Raw genomic sequence first — 22,330 nt, 5'->3', positions numbered from 1 at the left:
TCATATGATCAAACAGACCTTTCTGCCCCCTGGGTGTAGTAGCCCATTTAAAGGGATGCCAGCACTGAGCACAGTAATATTGTGCAAATAAATACAGTAATTGTTATACAAACAAAACCTCCCCGCTTTGCATATAAGCTAAAGGAGACACACATAATATATCTGGACATAAATTTTAGTACCTTCAGGGCTTTTTGTCCCTCCCAGCCATTTGTATCCAGCGTGAAAGAAACTCGTCCATTGTCATCCGTCACCAAGGTGTTATTGATTGAAGGATTATCACATGTTAGGTAAACAATAATACCTGGTATAGGGTTATCATTGGCATCCATCACTTCAATCTGAAAAAATATAGTTTTTTAATTTAATTTCCAGTCTTTTTTTGTTTATATAATAAAAAGATATAAAAAAACCCAGAGGTGATCATATACCACCAAAAGAAAGCTCTATTTGTGTGAAAAAAAATAAACAAATTTTGTTTGGGTACAGTGTTGCATGACCGTGTAATTACCAGTAGGACAGTGCTAAATAGCAAAAACTGGCCTGGTCACGAAGGGAGTAAATCCTTTTGGAGCTGAGATGATTAATCTACACTCGGTACCTCATAATGACAAACTAAAAACAGAATTTTAGAAATGTCTGTGAATTTATTAAAAAGAAACAACTGAAATATCCCATGAGTACGTATTCAGACCCTTTTTGAGACAAGCTTTGCACACCTGGATTGGGGGATTTTGGGGGATTTTCTGCCATTCTTCTTTGCAATTACAAAGGAGCTGCTGTTTTAAATTGGGCTTACCGTTCCTTTACTGTTTCACCATATCCGTCCTAGCGGTCCCATTAAAGACTTCTTTTTAGTAATTTTAGCTCCGACACACAGTCTCTTTCTTCAACGCTTTATTTAAGAAAGACACATGCAATAGAGGGATGAAAGGTTTAGGGGAATTCAGGTACCTTGAAATTGCAGTTAAGGAACACTTTCTTTTATCCAGAGGACAACAGCTCCACAACTGGATTCAGCAATCACCGGATAGGCCTCTCTCACTGACCCACTAGCTGATGCGATGCTCAGTCATAGTCTCTGCCACAGACTTTAAGATTTGGTTTAACTGTTACACAATCCTCTGCCACAGGATTGGGTAATTAGCGACTTGTTGCAATATCAAGGTTTGATCACACAGTACCGTTTCCCTTATTTCGAACCTACGGTATTGTACGATAGGTGACCTGGGATGCATTCTCCAACTGAGTCTCTAGGCTCTTCTATAAGCACCAGCCTTATTGCGCAGTCCTCTCCTGAAAAGTCCTCCCCTGGATCCTCCAGTCGCCTGGCTTCTTCCCGCAGGCAAGACAGCACAGGACCATCCCTGGATCGGTAAGCCCCAAGACTTTTGGGCCTACCCTCAGTAACAACGCCTCGGGCCAGCTGGCCCTGAGACAATTTGATGGCAGTGACACACCTTAGGCCAGGAGGACCATCAGATCAGAACTACTCCGTGTCACCACGAGGTCTGCCCCTTAAGTACCACCTCCCAAAATGCACAGCAGGCAGACCACACTCACTGTCTGTTTCCAGGCAAGGAGGCACTCAATACACCCAGCATGTTGCAATTTTCAACCTTGGCCGCAATAATAGGACCTAGCCATTTTCAGGTCTCTCCAGAGATGTTCAATATGGCTCTGGCTGGGCCACTCTAGGTCATTCACAGAGTTGTCCCTAAGCTACTCTAGTATTGTTTTGCCTGTGTGCTTAGCATCGTTGTCATGTTGGAAGGTGAACCTACAGCCCAGTCTGAGGCTCTGAGCACTGTGGAACAGATTTTCATTGAGGAGACCTCTGAACTTTGCTTCATTCAGCTTTCCCTCAATCCTGACCAGTCTCACAGTCCCTGCTGCTTAAAAACACCCCAACAGCATGATTTTTTTCCACTGAGGAGAGTCTTCTGTCTGGCCACTCTTCCATAAAGCCCTGATTTGTGGAGGCCTGCAGTGATGGTTGTCCTTCTGGAACTTTTTCCCATCTCCACACAGGATCTCTGGAGCTCAGTCAGAGTGACCATCAGGTCCTTGGCCATTTCTCTTACTGTGCTACAATCATCCACGTGCAATAGTGATAATCCCCTCATCCGATGTGCCCTCACCTGGGGATAAGACCAACCAATGGTCTATATGCGCTTTTGTCCCTCTCTGGGGATCTGTTTTAGGCTGTTTCACTCCTTTTCTGGCAATCTTAAGATTAGAATCCTCCTTCTCTTACACGTACCTCTATACACCCAAATCATAAAGAGAGAAAGCTGGACATAGTGATTTATCTTTTAAAACAACTGGTTTATTAGACACTAAGTATAAAAACACTCACATTTTCCTCAGGATATCACCCTGAGGAAGCCACGTGACCTTGTGGCGTAATGTGTAGGGGAGGAGTCAATCTGTCGTCATGCTGAGGCGAGCATACTATGGTAATACTGTCTGTCATGAAGCATCTCCCTCCTTAATATCCCCTTGTGCTGGAGAGCACTTGGCAGGATAATCGATGGAGTGGGGAATATATTGGAATTATTCCCATATTCAGGTGAAGCTACCAGTACTACCAAGTCTCTTGGCGGAGTTGAAGGAGTGGAATATCGCAAGCGTGTTTAAGCCCTATAATCTGGGATCCATCCTTTTTTGGTAAGAGGCTTTGTTTGTCAACAATTGTGAAAGAACATATTGCACAAAAGCTTGGATATACACAATTCTGCACTAAGGCACCTATGGACACATTTTTTTGAATCATTTTTTGGAATCATTTTTTGATTGGACAAATTTGAATGCTAATTAGGTTTTTTGTCAAATACTTTATCATATTATTAGGATTGCGCACTCATTTGTATACATATGGTTTGAGTTGAGTATTTTGATTCTTGCGTAGCAGCACCTACACATTGTACTTATTTTATAATTAACTTTTTAGGGTAAACACAGAATTTAACCTTTATAATACTGTCTGATTGTCTTATAGCTGCACTGTGAGGACTGAATGCTTTTTACAGTTTGGTGCACTCTAAGCACCAGGAAAACGTGAGTTTTTTTATACCTCGTGTTTAATAAATCAGTTGGCCACCAATATACTGTATATTATTTGTTATGGCACAAGAGGCAAATGCCCCCTGTCCCCCAACCCAGTCCTTTCCATGTCCACAACAGACAGTTACTTTACATTGAGTGAAGAGCTCTAAGCATTGCAGGAAACTATTCAAAATGGCCACATCCACACTGAATTTAGTCTCACACTCCAACAATTCAGAGACCAACTCAAATGCCGGAAGCACAGTGTCTTAGTGGTTAGGATGTCTGCCTTACAGCACTAGGGCCCTTAGTAGGGATGAGCCAAACACCCCCCTGTTCGGTTCGCACCAGAACATGCAAACAGGAAAAAAGTTCGTTCGAACACGCGAACACCATTAAAGTCTATGGGACACGAACATGAATAATCAAAAGTGCTAATTTTAAAGGCTAATATGCAAGTTATTGTCATAAAAAGTGTTTGGGGACCCGGGTCCTGCCCCAGGGGACATGGGTCAATGCAAAAAAAAGTTTTAAAAACGGCCGTTTTTTCAGGAGCAGTGATTTTAATAATGCTTAAAGTCAAACAATAAAAGTGTAATATCCCTTTAAATTTCGTACCTGGGGGGTGTCTATAGTATGCCTGTAAAGGGGCGCATGTTTCCTGTGTTTAGAACAGTCTGACAGCAAAATGACATTTTGAAGGAAAAAACTAATTTAAAACTACCCGCGGCTATTGCATTGCCGACAATACACATAGAAGTTCATTGATAAAAACGGCATGGGAATTCCCCAAAGGGGAACCCCGAACCAAAATTAAAAAAAAAAAATGACGTGGGAGTCCCCCTAAATTCCATACCAGGCCCTTCAGGTCTGGTATGGATATTAAGGGGAACCCCGGCCAAAATAAAAAAAAAAAATGACGTGGGGTTCCCCCTAAATTCCATACCAGACCCTCTGGTATGGATTTTAAGGGGAACCCTGCTCCAAAAAAAAAAAAAAAAACGGCGTGGGGTCCCCCCAAAAATCCATACCAGACCCTTATCCGAGCACGCAACCTGGCAGGCCGCAGGAAAAGAGGGGGGGACGAGAGTGCGGCCCCCCCCTCCTGAACCGTCCCAGGCCACATGCCCTCAACATTGGGAGGGTGCTTTGGGGTAGCCCCCCAAAACACCTTGTCCCCATGTTGATGAGGACAAGGGCCTCATCCCCACAACCCTGGCCGGTGGTTGTGGGGGTCTGCGGGCGGGGGGCTTATCGGAATCTGGAAGCCCCCTTTAACAAGGGGACCCCCAGATTCCGACCCCCCCCTGTGTGAAATGGTAAGGGGGTACAAAAGTACCCCTACCATTTCACTAAAAAACTGTCAAAAATGTTAAAAATGACAAGAGACAGTTTTTGACAATTCCTTTATTTAAATACTTCTTCTTTCTTCTATCTTCCTTCATCTTCTGGCTCTTCTGGTTCTTCCTCCGGCGTTCTCGTCCAGCATCTCCTCCGCGGCGTCTTCTATCTTCTTCTCCTCGGGCCGCTCCGCACCCATGGCATGGGGGGGAGGCTCCCGCTCTTCTCTTCATCTTCTTCATCTTCTTCTCTTCTTCTTTTCTTCTCTTCTTCTCTTCTTCATTTTCTTCTCCGGGCCGCTCCGCAATCCATGCTGGCATGGAGGGAGCCTCCCGCTGTGTGATGGCGCTCCTTGTCTGACAGTTCTTAAATAACGGGGGGCAGGGCCACCCGGTGACCCCGCCCCCTCTGACGCAGGGGACATGATGGGACTTCCCTGTGGCATTCCCCGTGACGTCACAGGGAAGTCCCGTCAAGTCACCGTGCGTCAGAGGGGGGCGGGGTCACCGGGTGGCCCCGCCCCCCGTTATTTAAGAACTGTCAGACGAGGAGCGCCGTCACACAGCGGGAACCTCCCTCCATGCCAGCATGGGTGCGGAGCGGCCCGGAGAAGAAAATGAAGAAGAGAAGAAAAGAAGAAGAGAAGAAGATGAAGAAGAAGAGAAGAGCGGGAGCCTCCCCCCATGCCATGGGTGCGGAACGGCCCGAGGAGAAGAAGATAGAAGACGCCGCGGAGGAGATGCTGGACGAGAACGCCGGAGAAAGAACCAGAAGAGCCAGAAGAACCAGAAGAACCAGAAGATGAAGGAAGATAGAAGAAAGAAGAAGTATTTAAATAAAGGAATTGTCAAAAACTGTCTCTTGTCATTTTTAACATTTTTGACAGTTTTTTAGTGAAATGGTAGGGGTACTTTTGTACCCCCTTACCATTTCACACAGGGGGGGGCTGGGATCTGGGGGTCCCCTTGTTAAAGGGGGCTTCCAGATTCTGATAAGCCCCCCGCCCGCAGACCCCCACAACCACCGGCCAGGGTTGTGGGGATGAGGCCCTTGTCCTCATCAACATGGGGACAAGGTGTTTTGGGGGGCTACCCCAAAGCACCCTCCCAATGTTGAGGGCATGTGGCCTGGTACGGTTCAGGAGGGGGGGGCGCACTCTCGTCCCCCCCTCTTTTCCTGCGGCCTGCCAGGTTGCGTGCTCGGATAAGGGTCTGGTATGGATTTTTGGGGGGACCCCACGCAGTTTTTTGGGGTTTTTTTGGCGCGGGGTTCCCCTTAAAATCCATACCAGACCTGAAGGGTCTGGTATGGAATTTAGGGGGAACCCCACGTCTTTTTTTTTTTAATTTTGGCCGGGGTTCCCCTTAATATCCATACCAGACCTGAAGGGCCTGGTATGGAATTTAGGGGGACTCCCACGTCATTTTTTTTTTAAATTTTGGTTCGGGGTTCCCCTTTGGGGAATTCCCATGCCGTTTTTATCAATGAACTTCTATGTGTATTGTCGGCAATGCATTAATAGCCGCGGGTAATTTTAAATGAGTTTTTTCCTTCAAAATGTCATTTTGCTGTCAGACTGTTCTAAACACAGGAAACATGCGCCCCTTTACAGGCATACTATAGACACCCCCCAGGTACGAAATTTAAAGGGATATTACACTTTTATTGTTTGACTTTAAGCATTATTAAAATCACTGCTCCTGAAAAAACGGGCGTTTTTAAAACTTTTTTTTGCATTGATCCATGTCCCCTGGGGCAGGACCCGGGTCCCCAAACACTTTTTATGACAATAACTTGCATATTAGCCTTTAAAATTAGCACTTTTGATTTCTCCCATAGACTTTTAAAGGGTGTTCCGCGGCATTCGAATTTGCCGCGAACACCCCAAATTGTTCGCTGTTCGGCGAACTTGCAAACAGCCAATGTTCGAGTCGAACATGAGTTTGACTCGAACTCGAAGCTCATCCCTAGCCCTTAGTTTGAATCTTGGCCAGGATACTATCTGCATAGAGTTTACATGTGCTTGCATGGGTTTCCTCTCACAAAGATATGCCGGTAGGTTAATTTGACTAAAGTCTCAATCATTTGCACATCCGTCACAAATAATCACTGTTGTTTGCCTAATAAATGTATTTCCTATAATCACCAGCTCCATCTAGTGAACATAATGTGCTATTTTCCTGAAATTACATATTCACGAAAATACCACATTATGGCCACTAGATGAAAGCAGCAATCATAGCAAATAAAAATATTAGCCAACTGATGTTAATTATTTGTGACTGCTGTGTGAATGCTTGAGACATTAGCATAGCAAATGTTTTTTTTTTTTATAAATAGACCCTGAAATAAAGGAATCTTAAAGTGTCATGTATACTAGATTAAGAAGAACAAACAAAACTGTTTGGCAACATTATGCTCAGTTCATAAAGGTACATGTACATGAAGTACGCTTCTTAATCATCACTATGTAAAGTCATCTGACTCTTACTTTCAGCTATCATTGGCTCTCATTGCTGAAAATAATGATTTTTAGAGCTTAGTGAATTAAGGCTGTTTGTAACTCACCACTCCATTGTAGGGGATGCCAGCTTTGTAGTTACCTTCAGCATCAACAAATGACACCTTATTGATTACGTTGAATATACTAGATTGGCTGGTTGCAGATAACACAGTTCCTGCCGAAGGTAACATTGAAAACAAATAAGAGATCGCATATTTCTTCATCAAATCAGGGGATAAGAAATATAGTGTGAGATATATGATCATTTCTAAAAATGTGGTCCTTTTTTAGACGGTACCCATACTTTTTAGAATAGGGTTTTCAAAGCTGACAATGGCTAAATGTTATTTTATATTGCTTATTTATGTGTGACATTAATTAATATTCATGTGTTTGATTTGAGGTCTACTTTTTATGTGTTACAGGGATCTCCTACGCGTTTCATCCACTTAAGGACCGAGCCCATTTTTGACACTTGTCGTTTACAAATTAAAATTAGTATTTTTTGCTAGAAAATTACTTAGAACCCCAACATTATTATTTAGCAAAGGCTCTGGAAAATAAAATGGTGGTCATTGCAATATTTTATGTCACACGGTATTTGCACAGCAATCTTTTTAACAGAATTTTTTGGGGAAAAAAGTACACTTTTTTAAAATAAAAAAATAAGAAAACAGCAAATTTAGCCCATTTTTTTTTGTATATTGTGAAATAGTTATGTGGAGTAAATAGATACCTAACATGTTATGGTTGAAAATTGCGCACACTCATGGATTGGTGACAAACAACAGTACTTAAAAATCTCCATAGGCGACACTTTACATATTTTTAATGGTTACCAGGTTAGAGTTACAGAGGAGGTCTTGTGCTAGTTATACTCTGACAAGCACGGCGATAACTCACATATGTTATTTGAACTTCGTTTACATTTGCGGGCGTGACTTGTGTATGCGGTTTCTTTGCTGCACGAGCACGCAGGGACAGGGCGCTCTAAAAATTACTTTTATTTTTTTCTTATTTATTTTATTTTATTTTTTTAACAAAAAAAAATAAAAATCTGATCACTTTTATTTCTATGACAAGGAATGTAAACATCCCTTGTGACAGTAATAGGCAGTGACAGGTACTCTTTATGGAGGGATCGGGGGTTTAAAAGACCCCAAATCCCTCCTTAACTTTAAAGTATTCAGATCACCAAAATCTTCAATTCTGAACACTGTCATTTGTTTAAAATCAGCGCCATTGGTAGCCAAGTAATGTAGTAGTGTGATGTCGATTCTGGAATTTTACTATGGAAACCCGATCAAAGCCGAATCCGTCTTTGTTCGGGTCACAGCCTAGCCGGATCATGGTGGCCTGGGAAAAGTGGCAGACGGTGGCAGGAGGGGGGGTGATGTCCCCTCCCGCTGCCTGGGATAACGGCCGAGCCGCTGTAGGCTATACCTCGATACATCCACTTCCTCCTACCAATGTATGGGTATGGCAATTTGCCTGAAGGGGGTAAAATAAATGTGTGGTGGTTTTGTATATATTTATTTATTATGGTGAGGACTAATAGTTTTGTTAAATTTTTTCTGCTCAGATGAATATCACCGATTGTGCTCTGTTCTCTCTTTAGGTAGAACATAGTGCTCTGGGAATCTTGTACCACTGGCTCACCCTGCAATAAATGTTCCTTTGTAAAAACAGATTTTATAAAAAAGTAAAACATAACAAAGATATACAGGTGCATCTAAAAAAAAATTGAATATCATCAAAAAGTTAATTTATTTCAGTAATTTTATTTAATTCAAAAAGTGAAACTCATATTTTTTTTGTTTACAAAAGCATTTATTTGGAAGTTTAGGTAATAGACATTCGGTATAGTTAACATTAATGTAATACATCGGTACAAAAAAAAGATATAGGGAAAACAAAACAAAAGTTATATAACCTTATGTTACAAAGGTGATAGTGATGATAAGAGTAGGTTTATACACACATAATATAAGGCAGATCACTATATCAACATTAGGTGATAGATAGATATGATAATGGTATATTAATTTATTTAGGTTGGGTTCCAAAAGGCCCATTTCCTTTGGTGAACATGGATAGTGTCGTTAAGGGTGTGATAAATCCACTCAGAAAGCTTGAGGTGCTCCATTCTATTTATTACTTGTTGCCATGATAGGTTAGTAGATTTCCAGTTATATGCTGTCATCCAGTGTATTGAACTACACATGGAGTGAAATAGTCTCATACATGGGGGAGGAATGCCTGGTATATTAGGGTACAGCAAGCAAATCTGAGGGGAGGGGGTAATTTTTTGTTTAGAGGTTAGTTCTATTAAACTGATTGCTTTGTGCCATATATGATTAATATGTTTGCAGCTCCAAAAAATGTGTAAGAGGGTACCAGGTTCTGGACATCCTCTAAAGCAATCAGGAGAGATGGATGGGTAGTAAGTATGGAGCTTCGATGGGGTGAGGTACCACCTAGAGAATATCTTAATTGGGGTCTCTCTGAAGGTGATAGCTCTGTTACTTTTACGGAGGTTTTCTGACATGAAACACCACTCTTCAACACTGATCAAGACATCCAGGTCCGCTTCCCATTGAAGCATTTGTGTAGATTTATCCGGAACACCAACATTATTAATATAACTATACATCCTGGATACGAGGCCTCTATCTCTAGAGGATAAAATACATATATGTTCAAATGTTGTGTATGTCGGATGAGTGTTGAGTGCAAAATATTTAGCGTAGAAGGCTTTAATTTGTTGATAACGTTGGAGTTCATTTGTATGTAAATTGTGTGTGGCTTGTAGAGCCGAGAATGGGATAAATTCCCACTTTTGTTGAAGAGATCTCAGTGTAATTAAATTTTTGTCAATCCAAATGGAAAAATCTTGTCTGTCATTATAAGCATAGGTAAATCTATGATCTCCTATAAAGGAGGCTAGAGGTGGTGTGTCTGATGAGAGTTTGTATATATCTTTATATTTAGACCATAATTGATAAAATTGAGCTATAATGATATTATGTTTCATAAGTTTGCTATAAGTGGTAGTGTTGGACCAAAGAATTCCCTGTGAATGAAGCGGGAGAATTGAGATGGATTCAAATACTTTCCATGGGGTATTAATTGAGGGAGTGAACCATTGGGTAAGTTGTGTGAATCTTGATGCCAGATAATAAAGCCATATATTTGGGAGGCCTAGGCCACCTGTATTTTGTGGTCTATGCATAAGGGCATAACTGCATCTCGTTTTTTTCTCCGCCCATATAAATTTGTTTATTTCTCTTTGAAGAGAGGTCAGTTTGGATTTAGGAACATTGATAGGTAAGGCGCGGAAAAAGTATAGGAGTTTGGGGAGAATTGTCATTTTGACAGCACATATTCTACCTAAGAAGGAGATATGAAAAGAGGACCATGACTTTAAAAGAGATGTGATATGTGAGAATAATGGGATATAGTTAGATTTATATAGAAGGTTGTGAGTGGAGGTTATTGTGACGCCTAAGTATTTGAATGATTTAGTACACCATACAAATGGGAAATTTTGGGATAGTAAGGTTTGGGTATTCTGGGAGTAGTTAATTGGAATGGCGGAACATTTATTGGTGTTAATTTTGAGGCCTGAAATATTTTGGAAAGACTTTAGTGTTCTTAAAAGGGATGGGATAGAGGTGAGGGGGTTTGTGAGGAATAGAAGAGCATCATCTGCATATAGGCTGAGTTTAAATTCTTTGTCCCCTTTTGTGTATCCTTTTATGTCAATACTATTCCTAATCTTTTGGGTTAAGGGTTCAATTGCTAGAGCAAATAGTAATGGTGATAGCGGGCAGCCCTGTCTAGTGCCTCTAGTAAGAGAAAAAAAGTCAGAGTTGTGTCCAGGGATTTTAATTCTAGTTTGAGGGTTATGGTAAAGAGCGTTGAAGCCCTGTAGAAATTTATCTGAGATTCCATATTTGGGAAGTAGATGGTTTAGATATGACCAGCTAACGCTGTCATATGCTTTATGAATGTCCAAACTAAGTAGGCATAATTGGTGGGAGGTTATGTTGGCATCTTGAATGATATTAGTGACTAGTCTAACATTATCGACTATCTGTCGGCCTGGAATAAAACCAGTTTGGTCTATATGTATTAAATTTGTGATTACTGAAGCTAATCTATCTGATAGTAACCTACCAAAAATTTTTAGGTCGTTGTTAAGGACCGATATGGGTCGATAGTTTTGAGGGAGGGAGTGATCTTTTAGTGGTTTGGGGATAAGGGAAAGGTTAGCTAGAAGCATTTCATCTGGGAAATGATTACCATTAAGAATGTGATTGAAAAGTTTGGTTAGGTAAGGGGTTAAGAGAGAAGCATATTTTTTATAGTATGATGAAGAGAAGCCATCTGGGCCAGGAGCTGTAGATGTTTTGAGAGATTTAATAATTTTGATTATTTCTGCGTTTGTACATGGAGCATAGAGGGATTCTATTTGGGTGGCATTCAGAGTGGGTAGTTGAATATCGTCTAACCATGATCTGGAGGGTTGGTCAGGAGGGATTTGAGGACTACAAAGTAGGTCCTTATAAAAGGAAGAGAAAATCTTAAGAACACCTTGAGGATGAGTGATCATATTCCCAGCTTGATCTCTAAGTTTATATGTATGAGGGGGTTTATGATCATGGTTAAGTTTTTTGGCGAACATAGCTGAGGGGGAGTTGCTGTGTAGTAAAAATTTAGCTTTTGAAAATCTCAAGGATTTTTCGGTATTCGCTGATAATATAAGATCTAGGGCTTTACGTTTGTCTTGAATTTGTTTAGTAATCTCTTGGGTGGGGTTATGTTGTAGCTTATTGTATAGTAGATTTAAATCTTTAGTAAGATTTTTAATGTTTGTGAGTTTTTCTCTGTTTCTTTTAGCAGCTATGCTAATTAGATGTCCGCGTATGACTGCTTTATGTGCTGTCCAAAGAATAGTGGGGGAGACATCATCAATAGCATTTTCAGTGAAATAGTTTTCAATGTGTGATGAGATGGTTTGATTAACTGAGGGGTCAGTTAGAAGTGAATCATTTAGTCGCCAATTGTAAGGGGAAGGAGAGAGTCCTATGTGAGATGTTTCATAGTAGGAAATGTCGTGATCAGACCAAGGACAAGGATGGATCTGAGCATCGGAGGAGTTAGCCAGCAAAATGGGGGTGCAAAATATATAGTCTAGTCTGGCGTAGACATCATGGGGATACGAATAATGTGTATAGGCTCTAATTCCTATGTTGTGAGATCTCCATGAGTCTATAAGTTGAAAGTTGTTTAAATAACGGTTCATGGATTTAGAGAATGCTTTTGATGAGGGGGAAGTTTTACTTCTATCAAGGGATGCGTGTGCGGTTAAGTTAAAGTCTCCCCCTAAAATAATATGAGGAGAGCTGTATTGGTCAAGCTTATCAAAGAAATTCGTGAAAAAGATAGATTGAGATTCGTTTGGGGCGTAAATTGAAGCTATTGTTATTGCTTTATTGTTAATAAGCCCCTTGATGATAATATATCTGCTATCTACATCTTTATAAATATTTTGTATATCTAGAATAATGGTGTTGCGTATAAAAATGGCGACACCGCGGGTTTTGTTATGAAAAGTAGTATAATAAAATTGGTTATATGACTTATCAAAATAATTGGGATGGTTAGAAGAAGCAAAATGGGTCTCCTGCATGAGAATAACATCTGCTCCCAGCCTTTTATAATGTTGAAAAGCTTTTTTCCGTTTATGAGGTGAGTTGAAACCCTGAACATTATGTGATATACCGTATTTATCGGCGTATAACACGCCCTTTTTTCCCCTTAAAATCAGGGGAAAGTCGTGGGTGCGTGTTATACGCCGATCCCCGCTATCGCTATGTGAATGTCGGCGATCGCCGCCGACATTTACATAGCGAGTAGTTTCAAATATGGCGCCGCGGACTTCGGAAGGACTCGGCGGTGCTGAACGAGCGCCGCCGAAATCACAGAGCCGAGATACACATAGTCGGGTGTATTCGGCTCTTTCCGGCGCCGCTCACTGTCACACCCAGTCCCGCCATTGGACCTGTGTTATGTCCATCATAGGGCAGGACTGGGCGGGACTGTGAGCGGCGCCGGAAAGAGCAGAGAACCCTCGGCTATGTGTATCTCGGCGGCGTTCGTTCACTTCTGCCGGCGCCGAGTCTCTCCGAACTCCGCGGCGCCATATTTAAAACTACTTCTATGTGTATGGCGGCGGCGGCAGCGGCAGGAGGCATGGACACTAGGCTGCACTGGGGATAAGGCTGCAGGGACAAGGCTGCACTGGGGACAAGGCTGCATTGATAAGGCTGCACTGGGGACAAGGCTGCATTGATAAGGCTGCACTGGGGACAAGGCTGCATTAATAAGGCTGCACTGGGGACAAGGCTGCATTGACAAGGCTGCACTGGGGACAAGGCTGCACTGACAAGGCTGCACTGGGGACAAGGCTGCATTGACAAGGCTGCACTGGGGCAAAGCTGCACTGACAAGGCTGCACTGGGGCAAAGCTGCACTGACAAGGCTGCACTGACACTGAAAAGGCTGCAATGACACTGAAAAGGCTGCAGATGAACACTGATGAGGCTGCATTGATGGGCATTTTAATGTAAGTTTCTTTTCCTTAAACTTCCCTCCTAAAAGTTTTTTTCCTTAAAATTCTCTCCTAAACTTGGGGTGCGTGTTATACGCCGGCGCGTGTTATACGCCGATAAATACGGTAACTCTAAAGACCATTAGATGTGGGTAAGGTAATAAGTTTGTGAATAGAATCCATCATGTATGTGGGGTAAGCTATAGGTAAGGTTATTTGTTGTGTGTGGTTAGTATAATTAGTAGTAACATTTTCAAAAATGAGGGAGGAGTTATATGAAAAATATATAAGGAGCATTGTGAGTTGTGTAATGTACCATGAGAGTAACATACCATAATGATAGCAATTAAAACAAAATCTAAACACTGCCCTTAGTAGATTCAACAACACTACAAGCCCTTAATGCACCAATCACTAGTGCAGAAATTGAGACAGTTATCAAATCTCTTCCCATGCACAAATCACCAGGAGCGGACGGTTTTTCTGCCGAGTACTATAAAGCTTTTAGCTCCCTCCTAGCACCTAACCTTGTAGAAGTCTTCAACATAGCAGCCACAACAGGATCTTTCCCGAGAGAAATGCTCCAAGCAATAATAGTTACCTTACCCAAACCCGGCAAAGACGGCTCACACCCCCAAAACTATAGGCCAATATCATTGCTTAACTCTGACCTGAAGATATATGCAAAGATAATGGCAAATAGATTATTAGAAATTACCCCTTCTCTTATAGGACTGGATCAGGTAGGATTCGTAAAAGGCAGACAAGCACCAGACGGAACTAGAAGGATGCTAGACCTCCTGCGATTCGCAGAAGTCAATCAAGTGCCGAGTATCTTTCTAGCCTTAGATGCCGAAAAGGCGTTTGATAGGGTGCATTGGGGCTACCTATCAAAAACTTTACTCAAATTTGGAATATCGGGATTGATTCACTCAGCGATTATGTCCCTATACTCCAACCCCACAGCCCAAGTCTATACCTCTAGTCTCCTATCTGATCCTTTCCCACTATCTAATGGTACGCGACAAGGATGCCCTCTCTCCCCAATAATTTTCTCACTCATTATAGAACCTCTGGCACAAAGTATCAGGTCCAATGAAGCTATCAATGGCATTAGAATAGGTAAAGAAAATCATAAAATTGGACTCTTTGCCGACGATATAATACTGACTTTATCTAAACCAGCAGAATCTATACTAGAACTTAAAAAGCTATTGCAAACCTTCAGTCAAGTCTCCTTTTACAAAATCAATACAAATAAATGCTTCGCTTTAACACTTCACTTACCCACAGAGGAACAGCATACTATAGAACATCTGTTCCCCTGTAACTGGAACCCCCCATCACTCACCTATCTCGGTGTGCAACTCACCTCCTCTTCCGCAAAGCTATACCCTAGCAATTACCCTCCCCTACTTGCGAATATAGAAGAAGAGATGGTCCAAATTGGCAAACTGCACATTTCATGGATGGGGAGAATAGCCGCATATCAAATGCAGATACTACCCAAACTCCTATACCATTTTAGAACACTACCCATACCTATCCCCCAATCATTCTTCACACAATTGGCAAAAATACTAAATAAGTTTATATGGGCAGGAAAAAAACCCAGAATTGCACTGAATCATCTGTACAAACCCAAACATCTAGGTGGGGTAGGACTTCCCAACGCCTACATTTATTACCAAGCAGCTATACTAGAACAAACTCGATACTGGTTCTCATGTCAAACGGACAATAGATGGTCTGAAATAGAACAAGAAATTACTCCCGGCCATAATCTCCCAGCACTGGCATTAGCAGCTGGCATACATCACAGACCTACTACACCACAATTCCCCACTATTCAAGCCTCTATCATGGCGTGGTCTTCTATGCTACGACACCCATTTACGGACACAACAATGCATGAAATACATATTCCATTAGCAACGTATGAATATCTGATTCCAAATATCTCGACCCAAACTTTTCAAAGGAATGGGGAACACTTTCTTACATCTGACCTACAGGGACAGGAAACAATGGAAAGATATCTACTGTTTCAAATTAAGCACTACATTAAATCTAATACCCCTAGACCACTAAAAATTCCCCAAATCCTTTGGCATTATCTATTAAGCAAAAACCCGGGGAAACACAAAGGAATATCCCTATTCTACAAATTTGCTACCCCCCTATACATGCAGACTATGGTGCCCAATATGAGAAAGTGGGAACGGGAACTAAACAAAGAATTCCCATTGCACCAATGGCATCTAGCTGTAAAAAGCAATGGCAAATCTTCAGCTTGTATAGATCATTGGGAAAACGCACAGAAGATACTGCACAGGTGGTATCTTACACCTCTACGCATCAATAAAATGAATCCGAACACTCCACCATTCTGTTGGCGGAACTGTCACAACACAGGTACCCTGTTACACATTTTGTGGAGCTGTAAGATAATAAAACAATTCTGGCAGGAAGTAGCTTCCATCATTCATACAATCACAAACACTATGGTCATGCTTAACCCTGAACTTGCCCTTCTAAGCCTGGGCATAGAAAACTTTCCTCACTTGACGAGAAAGGTTGTTATTAATATACTATTTGCGGCACGAATATCACTAGCAAGAGAATGGCACTCCCAAACACCCCCAAAAATTGAGGAAGTAATTTCTAGAGTGAATGCCCATTACACAATGGAAAAAATGCTTGCATATAAGGAAAGAAGATCCCAGGCCTTCCATAAACACTGGGATGTCTGGAAATTTTCTCAGTTTGCTCCCTCTCACTTGTGAAATGTAAATTGTTTTTCATGATATGTAGTAAAACAACTAGGCAGATAGTGGTTTAAGACTTTAAATAAGTAGAGAAAATGATAAGTAAACCAATAAACAAATAATAATTCCAGGAGTAGTCACATCAGCAGAACCTAGACAGATTTTAATAGGTTGTGACTACACTATAAAGTATGTGTTTATATTATTACTGTAATAAGACAATATCAAGGTTTGAAGTTTTTAAGATAGTTATCTACAAAGTAAAAATTAAACATATCTTGTAAACAGCCACTAGTGACCCTCAGTTAAGGTCGCTAGAGAGCTACTTTGTTCCAGACAATCAGAGGTCCCTGCTCACAGTATGTACCCAGTAGGGGTGACAGGTCCTACCTCCTGTTGAGGTTGTAAACTACGTAGATATGGGTGGCTCAGGTGGAAATATTTCTTTGTAGAATTACATCTGATATTTATCATTCACCCTGCTATGTCATTTGTTGTAAACAAAGCTTTGTATTTTATGTATCTAATGCAAATTTACAATAAAAATCTATGGTTAAAAAACAAAAAAACAAAATCTAAACCATTGTGGTTGAGAGATGTCATGAAAACTTCCATTTTTAAAATATGTTATAACAATTGCCCTAAGGGCGACAAACATGTGTAAAACAGTGATATAAAGTAGTACCAAAGGGACAAGAAACATCTTGTCACTAACAAGTAAATTAAATTCAAGAGGACAAAACGGTCCTAGTCCTGCAAGCGCGGTCGGGTGCGACAACCCCAGAGATGGGAGTGTCGCAGTCAACAGCACCAACAGGATGGGGGACAATCCAGCGGCGGTGGATGTCACAGGCCTTAGTTAAGGATATCTTAAGGTTTTTAAAAAAAAAACCCATATAAAAGTAACCAGGGGGGAGAATTGAGAGGTTTGTGGGAAAGGGGGGAGGGTTGGAAGGGGGGGGGGTTAGGGAGGGAAGGGGAGGATGGAGCAAGTTAGTAGGGTATAGGATGGAAAGGGAATGTTGCTACTTCCCGTTACATTAATATGACAAAAGAACAACTATTGAGTTGTAACTCTAATGGAGGGAGTCTATTATAGACAAAAAAAAAAAAAACCTAGAAAAAGAGAACCTCAAAAAACAAACAAAAAAAAACCCCAAGATGAAGTGCATTATGAGGATCCAAGATGTAGGATACTCTGCAGCTTCAGTTGGTAAGAAGGACAAAATCTCCTTTCTTCTTCCTTCTTCTTCCCCTTCAACACCGAGTTAAGAAACAATGTCCTGAACTTCTATCTTGGGAGAAGGACGATTGCAGGTGTTAAATGGACTTAAAGAGCCAGTCCAAAGGATCTTGCTGTGAGGATCAAGTACTCAGACATCCAAGATAAAATAAAGATCAGTAACAAGCAAAAAAAAAAATAAAAAAAGAAAAAGGGGAGGAACAACAAAATTCTTTCACCCTGTCCTTCTTTCAAAGGAAAATATGCTCTGATTTCACAGCAGGTTAGGAAAAAAGAAAAAAAAAAAAAAAAAAAAAAAAGGATTACTGTATGTGGTCATGAGGCGTTATCTTGGAATGGTTGACGCCATCTTCTTTGGTTGTTTGTGTTTCGCCTGGAGGATGGGGTGGACCAGATTGGGGAAGATCTAGGGGTTGAGGGAAAGCGGTTGGGTGGTTCCGGTTCAAGCAGGCCCAGTTTCACAAGCAGTTCTTTGCCTTCAATTATATTGTAAACGGTATATGTGGATCCATTGTAAGGGATAGTGAGTTTAAATGGAAAGCCCCATCTATATTTTATTCTCGCTGCTTGTAAGATGTTGGTAACTTCTTTCATCCTGCATCTTCTATCTAGTGTAGCAGGGGAGATGTCTGGATAGATCTGCAGCTTTTTGCCTTCCAGGGAGATATTAGGGGAGTTCCTTGCTGCGCGCATGATGTCTTCTTTAACCAGAAAATCCTTCATGCACATGATAATATCTCTGGGTGGTTTATCAGGGGTAGGTTTGGGGCGTAGGGCCCTGTGGATTCTGTCACAGGTGAATGCAGATGGTGGCTTATCTGGCAAGAGATTATGAAAAATCTTGGAAACTGTGGGCATGAGGTCTGTAACTGACTCTGGGACACCACGCAATCTGATGTTATGGCGTCTGTTTCGGTTGTCAAGGTCTTCAACCTGGGCTTGCATAAAAGCAAAGCTGTCAGCAAGTGTTTCATAATCTTTCCTTAAGTCATTATGGGCTAGTGAAAGTTCATCATGTTTAGTTTCCAATATGTCTGTGCGAGTGCCAATGCTGGCTATCTCTTGTGATAGGGCTGTGGTGGACTTATGAACTTCACTTTCAATTTTGTCCACTAATTTCTCAAAAATGGAGGTTAGGCTATTGTCTAAGTCTGCTTGAGAGAGGGGAGGGGGGTACTCACTGATCCCAGCGTTAGATGTGAGGTCGGATGGAATGGATGCAGATTTTCTTGAGGCCGCCTGTGTGCTGGCGCCGGCGCCATCTTGGGACATCCTTATACTCCTTCTATCTGCAGCGTCCAGCAAAAAGTTTGTTAAATGGTGCTGAGAGCGTTTAAAGTGACCAGAATTCCTTCCAGGCATGGACAGGGTAGTTCTTTAGGCGATGAGGCCACTTTCGCCGGGATGTGAGCGGTATAGCCCTGGTGATTGAGCCTGTGATGTCCGGGACCGACGGAGCTGAGGTTACTCACGTCCTTCCCGCATCGCGCAGCGCATGCGCCCCCTGAAACTCATATATTTTATATAGATGTGTTACACACAGTGATATATTTCAAGCATTTCTTGAAATATATCAAGGATTTTTTAATACAGAAATGTTGGCTTACTGAAAAGTATGTCCATGTACAGTATAGTATGCACTTAATTCTTGGTTGGAGGCTCCTTTTGCGTGAATTACTGCATCAGTGCAGCGTGGCATGGGGGCGATCAGCCTGTGGCACTGCTGAGGTGTTATGGAAGCCCAGGTTACTTAAATAATGGCCTTCAGCTCATCTGCATTGTTAGATCTGGTGTCTCTCATCTTTCTCTTGACAATACCCAACAGATTCTTTATGAGGTTTAGGTCAGGCGAGTTTGATGGCCAATCAAGCACAGTGATACCATGATCATTAAACCAGGTATTGGTACTTTTGGTAGTGTGGGCAGGTGCCAAGTCCTGCTTAAAAATGAATCAGCATCTCCATAAAGCTGGTCAGCAGAGGGAAGCATGAAGTGCTCTAGAATTTTTTGGTAGAGGGTTGTGCTGACTTGATGAAACACAGTGGACCAGCATCAGCAGATGACATGGCTTCCCAAATCATCACTGACTGTGTGTCACAGCTGGGCTCAGCCCTTCCTTCTCTGAGCTGGCTGCTCAGCTGTCGGCTAATTGCCAGCTCCTATCTCTCCACAGTGACTCACCTGTTGATGATATCCTGCTCGTCAGTCCTGCTTACTTAAGCCGTCCAGCCCAGATGATCTCTGCCTTTGTCTTGGTCAACATCAGAGAGACTTTCCCCTGCGCTCCTGTTAAAGACTTCCTTGGCTGACTTTCCTTCTGGCTCCAGATCCTGCTTGCTGTTGCACTATGCTGATTCCTGTCTTCCTGACTTTCTGGCTTGTCTGACTATCCGTTCCGGTTACCAAACTTTGGCTATGTTTTGACTACGTTTGTCCTATTTACTTTTATTATTAATCAAGTGTGATTTAACTGTACTTCTGTCTCAGTCTGATTCATGGTTCCTGATAGTAGGCAGATGCCATGAATTCAGAAGATGCAGTCAATCCACTTGTTGGTAATATTTTTTCCAGATTGGATGACCAGGATCACCGCATGGATCAGTTGCCATGGCGTTACAAATGCTCCTGAGACACACGGCTTACCTGGAATCTCCCAATGTGGCTGCTCTGGAACAGCCTGTGTTGCAGGCAATCCCTGCTGCTGCTCCAGTCTCTGTGCAGGCACCCGCCTTGAGTATTACCTCTATAAGAGGTATGTCTGGTTCCGCTCCACTTCCCCAGTGATTTGGGGGCGGTCCAGTCCAATTCAGAGAGTTTCTCAACCAGGTTGAGATATACTTTGAGATGCTGCCCTAGGTGTTTCCCACAGACAGAAGCAAAGTAGGTTTTGTGATATCTTTGCTTTCTGAGAGAGCTTTTGCCTGGGCAAATCCACTATGTGAGAGTCAAAATTCCATTGTCCTGAGTTACCCAGAGTTTGTGGCTTGCTTTAAAAAGGGTATTTGACGTTCCCGCACACTCCACTTCTGCTGCCAGGTGCCTCATGTCCATCAGAGTATGAGAACTGTTGCCAATTACGCCATTGAATTCCGTACTCTGGCAGCAGAGGTTGCTTGGAACAATGAGGCCCTTGTAGCTGCTTTTTCTCAAAGTCTCTCGGATACCATCAAGGATGAGATAGCAGCCTGAGAAATACCCACTGAACTGGAGAAGTTGATAACGTTTGCCATCCTCATTGACTCCAGACTCAGAGAAAGACTCTCTTTTAAGGAGCGCTTGCTGAAGCCTCCTGTACATTTGTCTCCGAGCTTTGCAATCCCACCCTTGCCTCCCTCACCTCCCATGCCTCCTGGTACCAAGTCGGTCAATGAAGGTGAACCCATGCACTTGGGTTTCACGCGTCTCTCTGCGAATGAGAGAGCTCTTAGGAGGAGGGAGAGATTATGTTTTTATTGTGGTCAGGCAAGTCACTTTTTGAAGTCTTGTCCTACCCATCCAGGGAATGCCCGAACCTTGAGGTCCTGTAACAGGCAGACCTTAGGTGGCATTGTTTCGTCCCCAGTTATCCTGAAGGATAAGCCCCTGGTTCCGGTTACCCTTTCTTGGACTGAGTCAACCGTCGAGATACAGGCTCTAATCTACTCTGGAGCTGCAGGCCTGTTCATTGATGCTGCCTTTGTATTGAAGCACTCGATTCCGCTGCAGCTGAATGCCACTCCACTTGCCATTGAGGCTCTTAACAGGAGACCGCTACAGCCTGCCCATGTGACTCTTGAGACTGTTGTCCATGGCCATAGGGGCTCTTCTCCATGAGATAATTCAATTCCAAGTTATTTCCTCACCTTAGATTCAACTGGTTATTGGTTATCCTTGGTTTCAGAGGCAAAACCCCTCTTTTGATTGGCTCCATGCTGAGGTTCTCTACTGGTCGCCACAATGCAGTAAGACATGCTTCCAGAAGGTAGCCAAGGTCCTGTGCACCTATTAACTCTCCTCCCTGCCAGAGGAATACCGCAATTTTAGCAATGACTTTGACAAAGTTCAAGCCAGTAGTTTGGTTCCACAACGGTCATATGATTGTGCAATTGACCTTCAACCTGGTGCCATACCCCCTCGTGGCCTGGGTTTACCCTTTGTCAGTCTTGGAGGATAAGGCCATGGAGGAGTATGTTGCAGATGCACTTTCTCAAGGTTTCATCCGCAAATCCTTGCCTCCTGCTGGTGCTGGTTTCTTCTTTGTGAAGAAGAAGAGTGGTGAACTGAGACCTTGTATTGATTATAGGGGTCTCAATCGCTTCACGATTAAGAATGCGTATCCGATTCTGTTGATTATGGAGTTATTTCACTCCTTCAAGGGAGCAACGGTTTTCACAAAGCTTGATTTGAGAGGGGCATACAATCTCGTGAGCATTAAAAGGACGAGTGGAAAACTACATTTAATACCAGAACAGGCCATTATGAGTACCTCGTAATGCCATTTGGCCTTTGTAATGCTCCAGCAGTTTTCCAGGAATTTATTAAGAATGTCCTCCAAGATTTGTTGCAGTTATGTGTGGTGGTTGATATGACTAGAAAGGACGGTAAGCCACAGAGTTTGTCTCTGGAGTCCATTAAGGCCTTTGAGAGTCTCAAGGCTGCCTTTGTTTCTGCTCCTGTGTTGGCACATCCTGATTAGGGATGAGCTTTGAGTTCGAATTGAACATGAGTTTGACTTGAACATCAGCTGTTCGATCGTTCGACAAAGATCGAACATTATGGCCTGTTCACGCCAAATTCGAGCGGCGCATCACGTCCAAAATGCACTGCGTCAT

At 42.4% G+C, this 22,330-nt stretch overlaps 1 protein-coding gene across 4 annotated transcripts in view; it reads right to left on the bottom strand.

Annotated features, from left to right (window-relative positions):
- LOC141105644 (alpha-2-macroglobulin-like) overlaps positions 1-22,330 on the bottom strand; it is a 317,621-nt gene that overhangs the window by 175,551 nt on the left and 119,740 nt on the right. For all 4 annotated transcript variants that reach the window (XM_073595620.1, XM_073595618.1, XM_073595617.1 and 1 more), the window contains exons 10-11: positions 6,958-7,067; positions 183-341 (exon numbers count right to left, since the gene is read on the bottom strand). In XM_073595620.1, coding sequence (XP_073451721.1) covers positions 183-341; positions 6,958-7,067 — 269 coding nt within the window. The remainder of the gene's footprint in view (positions 1-182; positions 342-6,957; positions 7,068-22,330) is intronic.

The sequence above is a fragment of the Aquarana catesbeiana genome, linkage group LG08 (genome assembly GCF_042186555.1).
Source record: "Aquarana catesbeiana isolate 2022-GZ linkage group LG08, ASM4218655v1, whole genome shotgun sequence".
Classification (NCBI taxonomy): Eukaryota; Metazoa; Chordata; class Amphibia; order Anura; family Ranidae; genus Aquarana; species Aquarana catesbeiana.
Note: the sequence above shows the minus strand (reverse complement) of the source record. Positions and strands in the feature narration are given on the sequence as shown.